At 43.5% G+C, this 16,541-nt stretch overlaps 1 protein-coding gene across 3 annotated transcripts in view; it reads left to right on the top strand.

Annotated features, from left to right (window-relative positions):
* fam189a1 (family with sequence similarity 189 member A1) overlaps window positions 1–7,628 on the top strand; it is a 140,420-nt gene extending 132,792 nt beyond the window's left edge. For 2 of the 3 annotated variants that reach the window (XM_024003414.2, XM_024003413.2), the window contains 6 exons: window positions 1,336–1,489; window positions 5,040–5,118; window positions 5,287–5,985; window positions 6,181–6,252; window positions 6,495–6,814; window positions 6,964–7,628. In XM_024003414.2, the coding sequence (XP_023859182.1) occupies window positions 1,336–1,489; window positions 5,040–5,118; window positions 5,287–5,985; window positions 6,181–6,252; window positions 6,495–6,814; window positions 6,964–7,179 (1,540 nt within the window). In that variant the 3' untranslated portion in view covers window positions 7,180–7,628. The remainder of the gene's footprint in view (window positions 1–1,335; window positions 1,490–5,039; window positions 5,119–5,286; window positions 5,986–6,180; window positions 6,253–6,494; window positions 6,815–6,963) is intronic. The other variant, XM_024003415.2, reaches the window with a different exon arrangement.
* Window positions 7,629–16,541: the final 8,913 nt, after the last annotated feature.

Consider the following 16,541-nt stretch of genomic DNA (forward strand, 5'->3'; position numbering starts at 1 on the left):
TCCAGAGTTGAGTTTGAGGGAGATAGACAGTACCATGGTTGCTTTATGTATCACTGACCCTGAATAAGCTAAATACTGGGCTAACACAGCTAACCTTTAGGTCAATAATATTCTGTTTTTATTAACATTTTGTTGCCTTTATAATCCTGAGAGAAATTGAACTAGCTTGTAGCTAGTTATACCTAGGTAGCTTACAAGGTTAACTGACTTTTCTCAAAATGAACCTCATTGTGACTAGCTACTTCTTGTCCCGGGGCTCTTCCAACCCTGCACACCCAAATATCACCCCAGAAAAGTCCAAATAAGAAATCTTGAACTGGCCAGCATTGTAGACCATTTCTCCCCTCTTGCTGCATCTTCATCTCATCTCAAAACAACAGAGAAATGCTGTAAAAACCACTGTGCCGCAAACATTCTTAAATGTTTTGTCACCAGTGTTTGTTTTATTGATTTTTTTTGTCTTCACGCACTGAGGGGGTCTGATTAATCTCACCCGGGCTCCCGTGTAGGCGTGTTTTGCACTGTGATTTACACCTGGTTCGCACCCCTCTTTAGCTGATTTTTGCCATGGAACTTCCCCAGGTTTCCTGTTTTAGGGAAGCCTGGTTCACGACGAGGTTAGGTTTGATACAACTCCCTAGTTTGATTATTTGGTTTTGTCCTCGCCAAGAATCATATTCTATTTTAGTGATTGACGGCAGAGCTGAAACTAAACACATATGTTTTATTAAATAGGTATCTTGTAAGTGGCTAGAGCAAGTTTGATCCTCAATATTTATTCTGTGGAGCCCTTGGGCCAAGCCACTGACAATGCTTAGTATGGACTATCAGAATGTTGTAGTGCTTTGTTAAGGAGCACTGGTAACATCCATGGCCTTGTGTAAATGTGCCATTGATCTCCTTCCACTTGGTATAAGACAATCAGTTCCATTTCCACATCTTTGAAGGCATGCTGATCCAGCTGGTTGGCTAGATGCCATGTGTTCTTGTCAATTAGGCTGTAAATAGAAACATGCAGAGGAAGCCTTTATAGAGTCCCCTAGCTGAGGGCAGAAACATGTCATGACATCATCATGCGCTGGATGATTGATTCAGACACTCAAGTTGTATTTTATACTCTGCCACTTCACAGGAGAATGGGTTTTAATTAAAAAAGATGGCTCTTGCATGGGTGAGATATTTTTTAATTAACACCACATGAAAAACAATGTGTCTCTCAACCAATTGAATGTGTTTGTTTACTCTAAAATGAAGAGTTGCTGGATTGAGGAAGAAGAGGTTATTTGTATTATTTCTCTCCTCACACCTTTCCTCCATAATGTTTCTCACATTCAGAAGTCTACACCTGGACTTTCCACACTCCCCGTTCAGTGCCATCTATGGAGTGCCCATCAACAGCCCTGGGACACTCTACCCCTCTGAGTTGCCCCCATCATATGAGTCTGTGGTGGGGATGGGAATGGGGATGGGGCAGACCCCTGCCAGTCAGGTGAGTATCACTACCATCCTTCCCCCATAGAATACCAGCCTCTTTCTAACATTACACGTTCTCTATTCACAGTCAGAGTAGTTTAGAACCCCTCTCACTGTTGAATACGTCCCTGTTTACATGCACATTGTAAGAACACAACTACAAAGGAGAGTGCTAAGAAAGGCATTTTGACTTCAGAAGAAGTTGTTGTATGAGATCACAAAGAGAGAAGGAGAAGTACACAGAGAGAAGCTAGCTAGCTGGACTCAGTTAAAGTTTCTATTTGGGTTGAGGATTAGTGAGGCGAGAGGATTTTATGCTCCTCTTTCTCTGTGTAAATTGCTGCCACGGGCTCTAATAAAGGAGACATAATAAAGATGTGTAACATTTCCTTATGCAGATGACCCAATTCACTGCTGACCTCATAAGGCCTCCCCTAAGACAGCAGCACACACATACAGTGCATTCAGAAAGTATTCAGACCCCTTGACTTTTTCCACATTTTGTTACGTTACAGCCTCATTCTAAAATGGAATCTACACACAATACCCCATAATAACAAAGCAAAAACAGTAATTTTTTTCAGATATCACATTTACATAAGTATTCAGACCCTTAACTCAGTACTTTGTTGAAGCACCTTTGGCAGCGATTACAGCCTCGAGTCTTCTTGGGTATGACACTACAAGCTTGGCACACCTGTATTTGGGGAGTTTCTCCCATTCTTCTCTGCAGATATTCTCAAGCTCTGTCAGGTTGGATGGGCAGCATCGCTGCACAGCTATTTTCAGATCTTTGCAGGGATGTTCAATCGGGTTCAAAACCCGGCTCTGGCTGGGCCCCTCAAGTACATTCAGAGACGTGTCCCGAAGCCACTCCTGCGTAGTCTTGGTTGTGTGCTTAGTGTCGTTGTCCTGTTGGAAGGTAAACCTTCGCCCCAGTCTGAGATCCTGAGTGCTCTGGAGCAGGTTTTCATCAAGGATCTCGCTGTACTTTGCTCCGTTCATATTTCCCTTGATCCTGACTAGTCTCCCAGTCCCTGCCGCTGAAAAACATCGCCACAGCATTATGCTGCCAGCACCATGCTTCATCGTAGGGATGGTGCCAGGTTTCCTCCAGACGTCACGCTTGGCATTCAGGTGAGAGAGTTCAATCTTGGTTTCATCAGACCAGAGAATCTCATTTTTCATGGTCTGAGAGTCCTTTAGGTGCCTTTTGTCAAACTCCAAGCGGGCTGTCATGTGCCTTTTACTGAGGCCATAAAGGCCTGATTGGTGGAGTGCTGTAGAGATTGTCCTCTGGAAGGTTCCGCCGTCTCCACAGAGGAACTCTGGAGCTCTGTCAGAGTGACCATCGGATTCTTCGTCACCTCCCTGACCAAGGCCCTTCTCCATTCGATTGCTCAGTTTGGCCGGGTGGCCAGCTCTAGGAAGAGTGCTGGTGGTTCCAAACTTCTTCCATTTAAGAGTGATGGAGGTCACTGTGTTCTTGGGGACCTTCAATGCTGCAGACATTTTTTGGTACCCTTCCCCAGATCTGTGCCTCGACACAATCCTGTCTCGGAGCTCTAGGGACACTTCCTTTGACCTCATGGCTTGGTTTTTGCTCTGACATGCACTGTCAACTGTTGGACCTTATATAGACAGGTGTGTGCCATTCCAAATCATGTCCAATCAATTGAATTTACCACAGGTGGACTCCAATCAAGTTGTAGAAACATCTCAAGGATGATCAGTGGAAACAGGATACACCTGAAATCAATTTCGAGTCTCATAGCAAAGGGTCTGAATACGTATGAAAATAAGGTATCTTTTTTTATACTGTAAATGTGCAAACATTTCTAAAAACCTGCTTTCGCTTTGTCATTATGGAGTATTGTGTGTAGATTGGAAAACAATTTATTTAATCAATTTTAGAATAAGGCTGTAACATATAAAAATGTGGAAAAAGTTAAGGGGTCTGAATACTTTCCGAATGCACTGTAGGTGTGATGGAAAAAGTCTAATTTAGATGAGATACAGAAGACACATCTTGTCTGGTAGAACATCAGAGCAGGTATAGATTTCAGTTTGGTGTTTGTCCTATCTCCAATCATGGAGATACTATTGTTGTCCACCTGGAGAAAATGTGAGATGTCACTTCTTCAAGGAATATAGTTGGTTTTCTGTTGAATGCCGCTGGGTCGTTCCACCAATTGGGTATCTTTTGAGAAGTCAAACTTGGTAAAAAAAATTAATCTCATTTTAATATTGACATAAAGAGCACATGTTCAACTTCATAAAAAACATGTTTTTCCATCTCTTGAGGTTAAATTTTAAAAAAAATACTATAGTAATTGCCTATTAAGTGCCAAATAAAGTAACAGGGTTGACTGTAACAGGGTTGACGATTTCATCTTAAATCAGCCATACATCCCCTTGTGACAGGGGGGGATGGAAGCCTGTTGTGTGCAACAGGGAGTGCAATTGAATGCAAGCTTCACAAAAAATGACATTCATTGTGGCTCTCCTAAGACAGACAAGGTATCTTGTCTCTTACATGACAGTGAAGGGAAACCACAGGAGACAAAGACACAGGAATCCAATCTGTAACAAAGCTGCGTCGTTCCACAAAAAGAATGCCTTTTGTGTCCCTTTGATATTTTAGGAGACATTGTGCACCAACATTTTAGAACAAGATATATTATTTGCTCTAAAATGTAATACCAAAAGGCTTCCCCTCATCTTTTAGAGCTCTCTGCACAGATCTTCTGAAAATGATCTTCCAACAAAGATTCTGTGAATGAGGTCAAATCAATATAGCGTTTTCTCACCTGAAGTACATGCCTTTGCAGTGTTGATGCAGGGAGAGCACCTGAGGGGACTGGCTGCTGTTAGATGTATGCCTCATAGGAGAGCAGCTGCAATAGAAGGATCTAGATTCCCCTTGAATAGACACTCGTCGCTCACCTAGCAGGTTGACTAGAATAGAGGTATAGACCCGAAATGATCCGTTTGTACAGGTGACTGCAGCTTATGATTGGTAAGACTGAGGTATTGTATTGGAACATACTTTATATTAAATGGTACTAAAGACACTACACGGCATTACATTACATGCTTCTAAGACCCTGATTATCCTTTTTCATATTCACTGCTATGATTTAGAAATACTCATCATGATGAGATGAGAAAGAAAGCACACATTACATATAACGTAATAAGCATACAATTACCTAAGAAAACCACATTATAGTGACAGTTCACCACCTCTAAATTCACAATGGAATTCCTGATGTAGAGTGGGTGATGTGTGCTTAGAGAGCTCTCTACTGGCCAGAGTGTGGTACTGAGCACATGGTTGCCAGATGTGTCGGGAAGAAGCAGCGGCCTCTGACAGATGTTCTCCAAAAGGATTCTCTGCCTCTCCCACCTGTTCCTCATCTTTAACAAGGGTTTCACTAGTGGCAGAATTATTTGGTTCCCTCACTCACTATCCCTTTGGAAATGTGTGTCTCCTTTGTCAACTGTAAAAACTAATAATTTGTGTGTGTCTGTCTGTCTGTCTGTCCATGTGCTCCTCTCTGCAGGTCACTACCAGCATTGATCAGCAGGCCACTGAGTCCAGCCTCTGTGAGAGAAACACCACAGCTGGTCTCAGTACTCAGGGTAAGGAAGGCTTAATAACTATCACTACAGCCACCCCTCACACCACTTTGACTGTGTGTGTAAACAGGCTGGTGTATCTCACCCATAAGGGTGAGCCATGTTTGATATCTATGCCTGTACTGTAATTTGGTGCAGCTGATGCTTGTGCTCTCCTGTGTCTTGTCCCAGCCTCGGTGGACAGTGCCTCTCTAATGGTATCAGAGGAGGTGGCAGAAATTCCAGACCACAGTTGCTCTTCAGAGGATCTCTGTTCCCTGGAGGTGCTTGGCTCTGACTCCTCTCCCTATGGCACGCTGCACACCGCCCCCACTGATGGCAGCTGTATCAGTCTAGAGCTTAGTGCCCGCTTCTCCCACCGCCACGGCGGCCCGGCCCGGCTCGACGACACTGGCTACAGCGAGTCCTCCCACACCCAGGACTCCATACCCCGCTCTCCAGACTGGTCCATAGAGAACGTCAACATACTGGAGCACGAGGAGCCCAAGGGAGGAGCAAAGCTACACGCAAACCTCAGAGAACAAGCCAGTAGGAAGCAGCTGATTCTTCCTGTCCCTCCTACTCCTCCCTCCCTGCCCTCTGCCTCCCCCTCTGCAGCCGCAGCCACAGCCTCCGTAGAGGTAGCCTCAGCAGCCCAGAGCCTCCCTGCCTGCCCCTCCCCGTCCCCCCCTGCCCGGCCCCGTGGCTCCCGGCTGTGCTTCAGTGTGTGGTCCCCATCCTCCTCTTCCTCCTCCCCGGCCTCGCAGCCCCCTTCTACCTCAGCGCCAGCAGAGCGACCCCGCATGCTCCGGTCTGGCAGGAGGTATCGCAAGCTGGCTCGCATCGTACGCTCCACCAGCGACCCCATCTCCTGTACCTCCATATCTGGAAGTACGTGAGTTGCTCCTGTGTCGGCACGGCACTGCTCCCCATGTGTTGTTTAGGAAAGATCCTGTCATTACTGTTGAGATGAACCAGGTTAATCAGACCACATAGGCAGCTAGCATCACTTCATTTGGTGAAATGCAAATAATATACTTTAGCATAAGTACTTGTTCACCATAAGGCTAACATCTTCCTCTGCAGGTGACAGCTGTGGCTGCCCCTCTGCAAGCAACCCTCCTCCTGAAGATTCTCCTCAGACTTCACCAGAGCAAGGTAACGCCCACCCCACCAGAGCCTTTTACCACCTCTCTACTATGTACGCCTTTCACATCTCCGCACCAGATCACTCCCCACCTAACCTGGCAGTCTACACATACCCCTGGTGAAAACACCCATTTAGACCAGCGACTCGTAGGTGAAAATAGCGTTCACCTACAGAATGTGCAAATGTGTTGAATATGTTGAGTCCCGCCTGATTGGATGTTGTTGTATGTTTGTGTCTTTGGTGTGTTCAGAGTCTACAGAGGTGGCAGCTCCTCTCCACGCCACTGCCAAAGTCAGCACCCGCAGTGGTAGGAAGCAGAAGGAGGGGAGGAAAGTGGACATCCGCCTCAAACCGCGAGCCCTGCACATGGTCTCCAACGAGCGCCCACACTCTCTGGCTGACCTCAAGACGTATAAAGACACCAAAATCCTGGTGGCCAAATTCCTGGAGCACWCCAGCTGCAGTCTACCTCCAGAGGTCCAGCAGGTGGTCAACAGCATCAAGTATGTCATCAAGTCTGACGAGAGACACATGGAGGAAGCTATATTCAGTGCCAATGTCATAGATCAGGTACGYCTATYRATGRGCATGAGTATGAATGMATATRMAAAATAAGCTGRTCWGATAACTTAATGAAACCATTGTTGGAYCATTCTGGKCTAAACTGTTGGTCAGTGATATTGATGGATTTGTTTGTTTGTGTCTGTTAMTTTGCACAGGTGATGACACAGTCACAACGCATCATCGGCAGCCCAAGGAAGCGTGCCCATGAAGACTTGCACCTCAAAAGCTGTGGGGCCTTGAGTTCCCCTTCCTCATCCCTGCGCCGTCCACCTACAGCACCAGGGCCTCCCAACCCCCCTGCTTCCCTGGACTCCTCTCCCTCACCCTCTGAACGCACTCAAAGCCTTTTGTGTAGAGAGACCATCCTTTGACTGCCCTCCCTCCCCACCAAGGACTCAACCTCTATTTCTATCCCTGTGAGACTGTGCCAAGACTTTAGCAGAAACAAACTCAGTAGGTCATGTCTGGAGTGGATTGGCTTCTTTTCTCTCTCATATCAAAAACAGCAGAATGTTCTCTTCTCCCTCAGGGGATTTTTTAACAGTCTCAACCCTGTAAACACACTTGTAAGCCAACTAAATGGAGATGACATGATGAAAAACTAGTGCTCTACTTTATGAAAAGGAAAAAAAACGACTTTGTATTAAAACTGTGAACTGGACAGTTTTGGGATGGTATTAGCTCCTGCAGACTTTGTGGATTCTGATTGGCTGACTACTGCGTGCCACTGCAGGACAGAGAACTTTACAAAAGTGGATTATTTAACTTACCTCAATGTGTTACAGTTCTTATCAGTGTTACAATAAAATATGACTTTCTATGTTGTAGTCGACCTCCTTTCAACAATGGTATGTCATTTGAACATTACATACATTTTAGGAGGCGTGAGAGACACAAAAGCCATGCTTACAGAAGATGCATGGCGCAACTGAATAGTAAAGGAAAAAAAATGAAAATACTGTACGTACAAATCACACAAATTGTGTAATATTTTGAAAACCTTGTTCATTGTAACTTTAGAAATATCAAGAACTTGTGGTTTGACAAACTATTCTGAATGAGCTAGGTTGCCATCCAACTGGCGACAAATTTTCGGGTGAATATTCAAAAATGTGCATAGAAACAATATGCAAATTTCCCCAACAGAGGTGTTTACATCAAACTGACTTATTAGCGGATAAAATGCTGTGCGTGATGACGTAGTGTACATAAAATGACTTTTGCACTTACGTTTTCATGTACTGAATAAATCAATTGAAGTTTAAAGGGATAGTTTACCCAAATTACAAAATGACATATTGGTTTCCTTGCCATGTAAGCACTCTATGGACAAGGTATGACAGCAATCCATGCTTTGGTTTAATTTCCCTGGTACTGTTTCCATATGCTAACGTTTTAAGATTTTTGGCACAAATATATTATACTTTTTTGGGCATAATTTCCAAATCATGTGAAAGTATCTAAAATTGATTGTGAACCTCAAGAAAGTCACTTATAGATGTTTCAAAAAATGTCTCTCATTGATCGAGACAGGTGAGTGTCATCGTGACATGCAGGACCCATCGGTAACTGTATATTACATTTCCCAGTACGGGACAATGTGTGCACACACCCCAAAAAATGATGGGCCAAATCATAGAACTACATATTAATTCAATAGGATTTCTGTGGGCCTAGTCCTAAAGATTTGTCATTTAACTTTTAAAATGTATGACCTTTTATTGTGGCATAAACACAACCAGTCATAATGTCTTCATCTGATTCTCAAACATTCATACTTCAAAGGGCTCCTTTACTAGGCTACCCGCGCACATTCACCCTACTCGCAACATATTTCCAGCCGTCATACAGTGGTAAATGAAAAGAGACATCTGTTACACAAAACACCAAAAAGTGTAATGACATATGTCATTTGGTGATTGTCATTAGGCTAAAATGTATGCATCCACTGCTGTCCTGCGTCTCGGTTTCCGCCACTACTCATCTCTGCCTTGGCAAAATGTCAGTGTTCTCATTGAACCATATCACATTTTGGAGTGTATAGGCCGCTATACCACCGTTTTCAAGTCCAATCGCAAATTTGTCATGCCTCTGACATACGGTAATGATTAATAATGGCCTAATAGCCTACAGTTTTGTTGACATTTTGTTTTAATTATTATGATAGGCTCATGTTTTACCAGTATGGTGTACCCCCACTATTTATTTTGCTGGGACTCTGTACCAGACCGTACCACCTTACTTTTACCCCTGGATGGACGCACCTGTCTCAAGCAATGAGAGAGGATTTGAAATAGACAATGGCGGCGTACACATTGTTGCATTACTTCATGGAGCAAAACATTTATTTATTTTAATAACAGAGCATTTAAAAAATTCTAACGAACCACCTACAACTGGACACAGACATTTTAGAAGATAAATGTTTTGCCGAATCAAGAACGAAGAGAGTTTCGCCAAGTTAATAAGGTTTGTCAAAAATCCGCTGCTACACCAAACAGTACCTATCCTGTAACGGCTAATGGAGCATCACATAATAGCCCATTACAATCTGCTAGCTACAGCATCATTCAAATGATAGCCTACCCTCAATATTTATTAGAAAATGTGCATGAAGCTCATCACCGTTCACATAACCACCGTAAGTTATGAAGTTCATCATACCTTATTCCCTCTGCCTAAACTCTGCTTTTACATGTCGTGGTGGTAGTAGGCTACAACATAATCGCTTACGACACGCATCGTAATTGTTGCATAATCTATTTCACCTCCCCCGACCTTCTTCTTCTTTAAATGTGTACTGTCACAGCCTCCCTATTCACCTATATATCTTATCTAGCCCTGTGTTTCCGTCTACTGTTCTGGAGTGTGAATTCATTACACTTTGTGAGACAAAAAGGGATGGGACAACAGATGGGGAAAAGGGAGTAAAACTGCCATACCAACTAACCATATACCCTTTAAAACCTCACCACTATCTGATCCTACAGCAGACCAGCAGCCTGGGAGGACGGGACACTATCGTTCAACACACCTTGTAACTCTTCTGCAGTAAAATCACGTACAACCAAGTGCTTTTCTGCAGCTGCCAACACAACATCTAATTTCGGAGATTTACGTTCTTTTACTGCGGTACAGATGATAACGATGGCTATGGACGCTAAGAAACACAGCACATGAAGCACATGTTATTCCTATCAATATCTATTGGCCTTATCCTACTCACAGGGATCCTCTTCACTGCCTCAGCATATGACACCTTCTGTACTACACCTTCTGTACTACTCTGATCCTGGCAACCTCAACGTGCCTTTCTCTCAGAGGACACTTCTGATCTCCAGCACCATGTGTACCCCTAGAGTTAACACACACAACTTTTCCCACCGATACTACATATTCCTTTGTCTCATTCCCTCCTGTACACTTCTCACATCTAGGAATCTTCCTCCTACACACTGTTGCAACATGACCATACACTTGGCACCTGAAATACTGCAGCAGGTTCAGCACAAAACCTCGTACTGGATAACTGATATATCCTAACATGACTTAGTCAAGTAAAGACTCAACATCATAACTCAAAAGAACAGACAGTGACTCTTCTATTTCACCCCACTCTCCACAGGGTCTCTGTCGCATCAAATGGCAGGCATCACAAACACTGGGAATCTTCCCCTTCAACTGATCCATGTTCACCCCTGCCTCTACCCCAGCAATCACTCCCTTCAATGGCGCCCTGTTCTTGAGAGCAACACAAACAACATATCTTGTCGAATCTTAAGGTCCAGCCGTAGCTGTCGCTTTAAGCTACTCTGGGTCATTGTAAATTCAAGCCAATCACTGCGCAGCATTATTTTCAGCCAACATCCCACCTTGTCTAGGGTCCCTTCTATCCATGACCGTTGTCTAGCGTATTAAGTATTGTTGACATTTCAGAGCCACTGAACACGCCGATTGGCACGTGCGTTTTTCTGTTGCTCATTAGAAAAATTAGATTTCAGTCTTTGCAATGTGTTTCCTGAACAATTCCTCATTTGGTTAATGATGTTTGTCCCCCATGAGACACTGTAGACACGGAAGCCTATATCACTTCCTCAAAATCCCCAGAATGAATCTAAGATAACTCAAGAAATCTAATTATTTTTTACCTTTTTGTAGATGATGTTTTAGTTGCGCAATTTTACATCTAACTAAGGTGTTTGGTGCAGTATTTCTCAAGTTAAAAAAATGGTGACTGCTGTCTTATGTAAATAGTCGGCGCTGCTGAGCAGGTCTGTCACACTGTATGCTATTGGATAGAGAGCAATCACCGCAGCTGTTCACCCCATGTTAGTGAGCAAATGGACATCTTCAAATCAAAACCCAACCATCTTTTATCCATTGTTTATTTTTATTGTTTTATTTCACCTTTATTTAACCAGGTAGGCTACTTGAGAACAAGTTCTCATTTGCAACTGCGACCTGGCCAAGATAAAGCAAAGCAGTTCGACACATACAACAACACAGAGTTACTGTAACGACTGTCTTCGGGTGAAAGAGAGGAGGACCAAGATGCAGCGTGAATATCATCCATATTTAATGGGAAAATACTTAAACACCGAACAAAACAACAAACCGACAAAAAAGGAACGAAGATGATACAGTCCGGTAACGTGAACACTAAACACTGGAACAGGAACAATCACACAAACAAACAGTGAAAACAGGCTACCTTAATATGGTTCCCAATCAGAGACAATAACAAACACCTGCCTCTGATTGAGAACCATATTAGGCCAAACAACAAACCCAACATAGAAACACAAAACATAGAATGCCCACCCAGCTCACGTCCTGACCAACTAAACAAAGACTAAACAAAGGAAATAAGGTCAGGAACGTGACAGTTACACATGGAATAAACAAACATACAATCAATAATACAGTAGAAAAAGTCTATATACAGCATGTGCAAATGAGGTAGGATAAGGGAGGTAAGGCAATAAATAGGCCATGGTGGTGAAGTAATTACATTATAGCAATTAAACACCGGAATGGTAGAATGTGCAGAAGATGAATGTGCAAGTAGAGATACTGGGGTGCAAAGGAGCAAGATAAATAAATAAATACAGTATGGGGATGAGGTAGTTGGATGGGCTGTTTACAGATGGGCTATGTACAGGTGCAGTGATCTGTGAGCTGCTCTGACAGCTGATGCTTAAAGCTAGTGAGGGCGATATGAGTCTCCAGCTTCAGAGATTTTTGCAGTTCATTCCAGTCATTGGCAGCAGAGAACTGGAAGGAGAGGCGGCCAAAGGAAGAATTGGCTTTGGGGTGTGACAAGTGAGATATACCTGCTGGAGCGCATGCTACGGGTGGGTGCTGCTATGGTGACCAGTGAGCTGAGATAAGGCGGGGCTTTACCTAGCAGAGACTTGTAGATGACCTGGAGCCAGTGGGTTTGGCGACGAGTATGAAGCGAGGGCCAGCCAACGAGAGCATACAGGTCGCAGTGGTGGGTAGTATATGGTGCTTTGGCGACAAAACGGATGGCACTGTGATAGACTGCATCGAATTTGTTGAGTAGAGTGTTGGAGGCTATTTTGTAAATGACATTGCCGAAGTCGAGGATCGGTAGGATGGTCAGTTTTACGAGGGTATGTTTGGCAGCATGGGTGAAGGATGCTTTGTTGCGAAATAGGAAGCCGATTCTAGATGTAATTTTGGATTGGAGATGTTTAATGTGAGTCTGGAAGGAGAGTTTACAGTCTAGCCAGACACCTAGGTATTTGTAGTTGTCCACATATTCTAAGTCAGAACCGTCCAGAGTAGTGATGCTGACGGGCGGGCAGGTGCGGGCAGCGATCGGTTGAAGAGCATGCATTTAGTTTTACTTGCATTTAAGAGCAATTGGAGGCCACGGAAGGAGAGTTGTAATGGCATTGAAGCTCGTCTGGAGGTTAGTTAACACAGTGTCCAAAGAAGGGCCAGAAGTATACAGAATGGTGTCGTCTGCGTAGAGGTGGATCAAAGAATCACCAGCAGCAAGAGCGACATCATTGATGTATACAGAGAAGAGAGTCGGTCCAAGAATTGAACTCTGTGGCACCCCCATAGAGACTGCCAGAGGTTCGGACAACAGGCCCTCCGATTTGACACACTGAACTCTATCAGAGAAGTAGTTGATGAACCAGGTGAGGCAATCATTTGAGAAACCAAGGCTGTTGAGTCTGCCAATAAGAATGTTGTGATTGACAGAGTCGAAATTTTGACACTAGAATAATTTTGACACTAGAATAACTGTTTCTGGCTCATATCGATGCCACATAGGCCGTTTTCAAAGGGATTTGTTGCTTTTTAAAGGCAGTCGCTCTTTAACCACATTTACATACTATGGAAGCATTTAGCTGCTGAAACTCAATTGGAAATACAAGTGGGCCCATCCACAGTTTTTATGAGAGTAAAGTCATACCACAAAAAACATCATGACAGCTGTGATGGAAACAGGATGTTTCGGTACAATTTTATAAATGCAAACAGATAATTTGTTCATTCGACAGGGTGGGATCTTTTTGTGTCGATAAAATGAATTATGCGGTGGAAACGCCTTTATGCAAATATTGTTATAATAGTAACTTGGGGTCGTGATGATATGCATATGGTGTGTGGTCCTCCCACTAAGACTCGGGAAACCATACAGTTTATTAGGCTACAGATTAAATAAATTATGAACTTCACAGGGTGGTGAAAGTACAAGGTGATGAGCTTGATGCTCTTTTCCAATTAATATCCTAGGGTCTTATTCTGGTGACATGATTATAGATGCTTGACTGCCAATTGACAACAACAAAAATCATATAGTATTCACCCCTTGGCGTTTTTCCTATTTTGCTGCATTCCAATCTGTCATTAAAATTGATATTTATTTGGATTTCATGTATTGGACATATAAAGTAGTCCAAATTGGTGAAGTGAAATGAAAAAAATGACTTGTTTCAAAAGGTGTATTCACCACTTTGTTATAAAGCCCCTAAATAAGATCTGATGCAACCAAATACTGTTAAGTGGAGCGACACAGGGGAACCCAAGAGCAGACTCAGATGAGGAAACAGGAATGAATGAACCAAAATATTTATTGTTACACAGGGAGATATGGAGTGCAGATCCAGGGAAGCTCGGATGAGTTGCAGAAAAACCAGATGTGGAGACTGAGGTTGGAGTTGGCTGAGTAGAACAGGGTAAACAGGTCCTGAGGGGAATCCAAGGTAGTGGTGGTGAGTAAAATCGAGAGCAAGGTAGTTGGGTGGTGAGATGTGGAACAGGAGTCAGAGACAGAGCGGTAACTGCAATGAGAGGATAAACGGTGTCAGGCAGGGAAACAGGCACAGCAGAGTACCAGGATCTTGAATAATAATAAATGGCTAGAATCATGAGCTGACTGAGCAGAGATTACAATCCGGCAGAGTGGAGTGGCAGGACTGAGTATTTGTAGAGGTGTTGATTATGGAACGAGTTGCAGCTGGTAGGGATCTGCTCTGACTCCAGCACACCTGTTTCCAACCACACAATCACACAGAGAGGGACAAGGAGAGAGAGAGAGTGTACAGGGGGAGTAACTGTAGGTCAAGAAGGGTGGAGCAGATGTGACAATTACCTTCAGAAGTCACATAATTAGTTAAATAAAGTGTCACATCTGCTCCTGCAACGCCCTCTACTGCTCATCCTATGTCTCCTTGACCTGTCGCCATTTGGCCAGTACTCTCTCGCTCTTCCTCTCTCTCTGTGTGTGTGTGTGTTATTGTGTGGGCGGAGACAGGTGTGCTGGAGTCAGAGCAGATCCCCCACCAGCTGCAACTCGTTCCATAATCAACACCTCTACAAATACTCAGTCCTGCCACTTCCATGCTGCCGGATCGTAATCGCTGCTCAGTCAGTCTATGGTCTTGCCGTTTGTTAATATTCAGAGCCTGCTATCCTGTTGTGCATGTTTTCCTTGCCTGATGCTGTTTTCCTCTCTGCTACAGTTCTGCCCGCTCTCACTCTGGTCCCTGTCTCCTGTTCCATGTCTCATGATCCTGCTCCTCTGTCCTGGATTCCTCACTCAACTACCCCCTTGGATTCCCCTCCGGACCTGCTCACCCTGTCTCAACCCCTCTCGCTCCAGCCTGTTTCAGTCTTCCAGAGATTTGAGAATGGGACGGAGGTTCATCTTCCAGCAGGACAATTACCCTAAGCATACTGCTACAGCAATACTCGAGTGGTTTCAGGGGAAACATTTAAATGTCTTAGAATGGCCTAGTCAAAGCCCAGACCTCAATCCAATTGATAATCTGTGGTTTGACTTAAAGATTGCTAGATGTGCCAAGCTTATAGAGACATACCCTAAGAGACTTGCAGCTGTAATTGCTGCAAAAGGTGGTATTGACTCTGGGGGGGGGTGGGGGGGGGAATAGTTATGCACGCTCAAGTTCTGTTTTTTTGTCTTGTTTCACAAAAAATATTTTGCATCTTCAAAGTGGCAGGCATGTTGTGTAAATCAAATGATACAAACCTCCCAAAAATCTATTTTAATTCCAGGTGTAAGGCAGCAAAATAGGAAAAATGCCAAGGGGGTAATACTTTTGCAAGCCACTGTAATAACCAGTAAACTTGGAGTAACATTATGATATGCGTATGTTGTGTCCTCACACTACAACTTGGGAAAATATGCAGTTTATTAGGCTACAGATGACATGCTATGATGAACTTCACAGGGTCGTGAAAGTACACTGTGCTCTTGATGCTCCTTTATTCTGGTTACATGATGATCGATGCTTGACTGCAGGTTGACAAATAAAAACATTCTTGCTCTTATCCATAATCTCATTATGTAGACTAGACTACCTGCACATCCTACCTGCACTGTAGGCTATCTGCAAGCTGTTGTATAGAGCGCACGTACCAAGACCAGAGTAGGCTATTTAACGCAAACGTTTTTGTGACATAACTATTGGTAGGGTTCAAAATGTGATGGAAACACATTGAACTGTAGATTTTTAGTTGGTAAATGGAAATTTAAGCGCAAAAGTACATTTTGTGTGCACTACGTCATCACACACTGATGTTTATCTGCAACGTGTCCATTTGGTGGAAACAACTGGTGGGGAAAGTCACTTTTCTTTTATGCGGATTCTAGAATATTTGCATGAAAATCTGTTGCCAATTGGATGGAAATTTAGCTACAGTGATAAATATGCTGTTTCCATAAGGCCTCGTGACTTTTATACGTTCCATCCGCATGAAATTATTGGATGGAGACAGAGAGCAAGAGGCAAAGCGAGAGGTTTCACTCTCAACAAAATCTGTCCAAAATAAGCCCAATGTGTTTCTATGGGCTTATTTTGGATTTACAGTAAGCGTGGAGATATGAACATCTCGTCATTGTATACAGATAATGGATGGAAACCTGGTTATTGTAGCTTACATCAACGTGACAGGGTTGTTTCATTTCAAAATTAGGTTATTGAGCCAGACCACTAACCAGAGGGTTATACTACAATCAATGAGTTAGCCAGATTGTAACGGTCGTCTTTAGGTGAGAGATTGGACCAAGGCGCAGCGGGTGATGAATACATAATGATTTATGTAAACAAAGACGAAACACGAAGAACACTTGAGAAATTACAAAATAAACGAAGTCAACAGACCTGAACAAACGAACTTACAATATACGAAGAACGCACGAACAGGAACAKACTACATACACGAACGAAAA

Source organism: Salvelinus sp. IW2-2015, linkage group LG15 (assembly GCF_002910315.2).
Source record: "Salvelinus sp. IW2-2015 linkage group LG15, ASM291031v2, whole genome shotgun sequence".
In the NCBI taxonomy this organism is placed as follows: Eukaryota; Metazoa; Chordata; class Actinopteri; order Salmoniformes; family Salmonidae; genus Salvelinus; species Salvelinus sp. IW2-2015.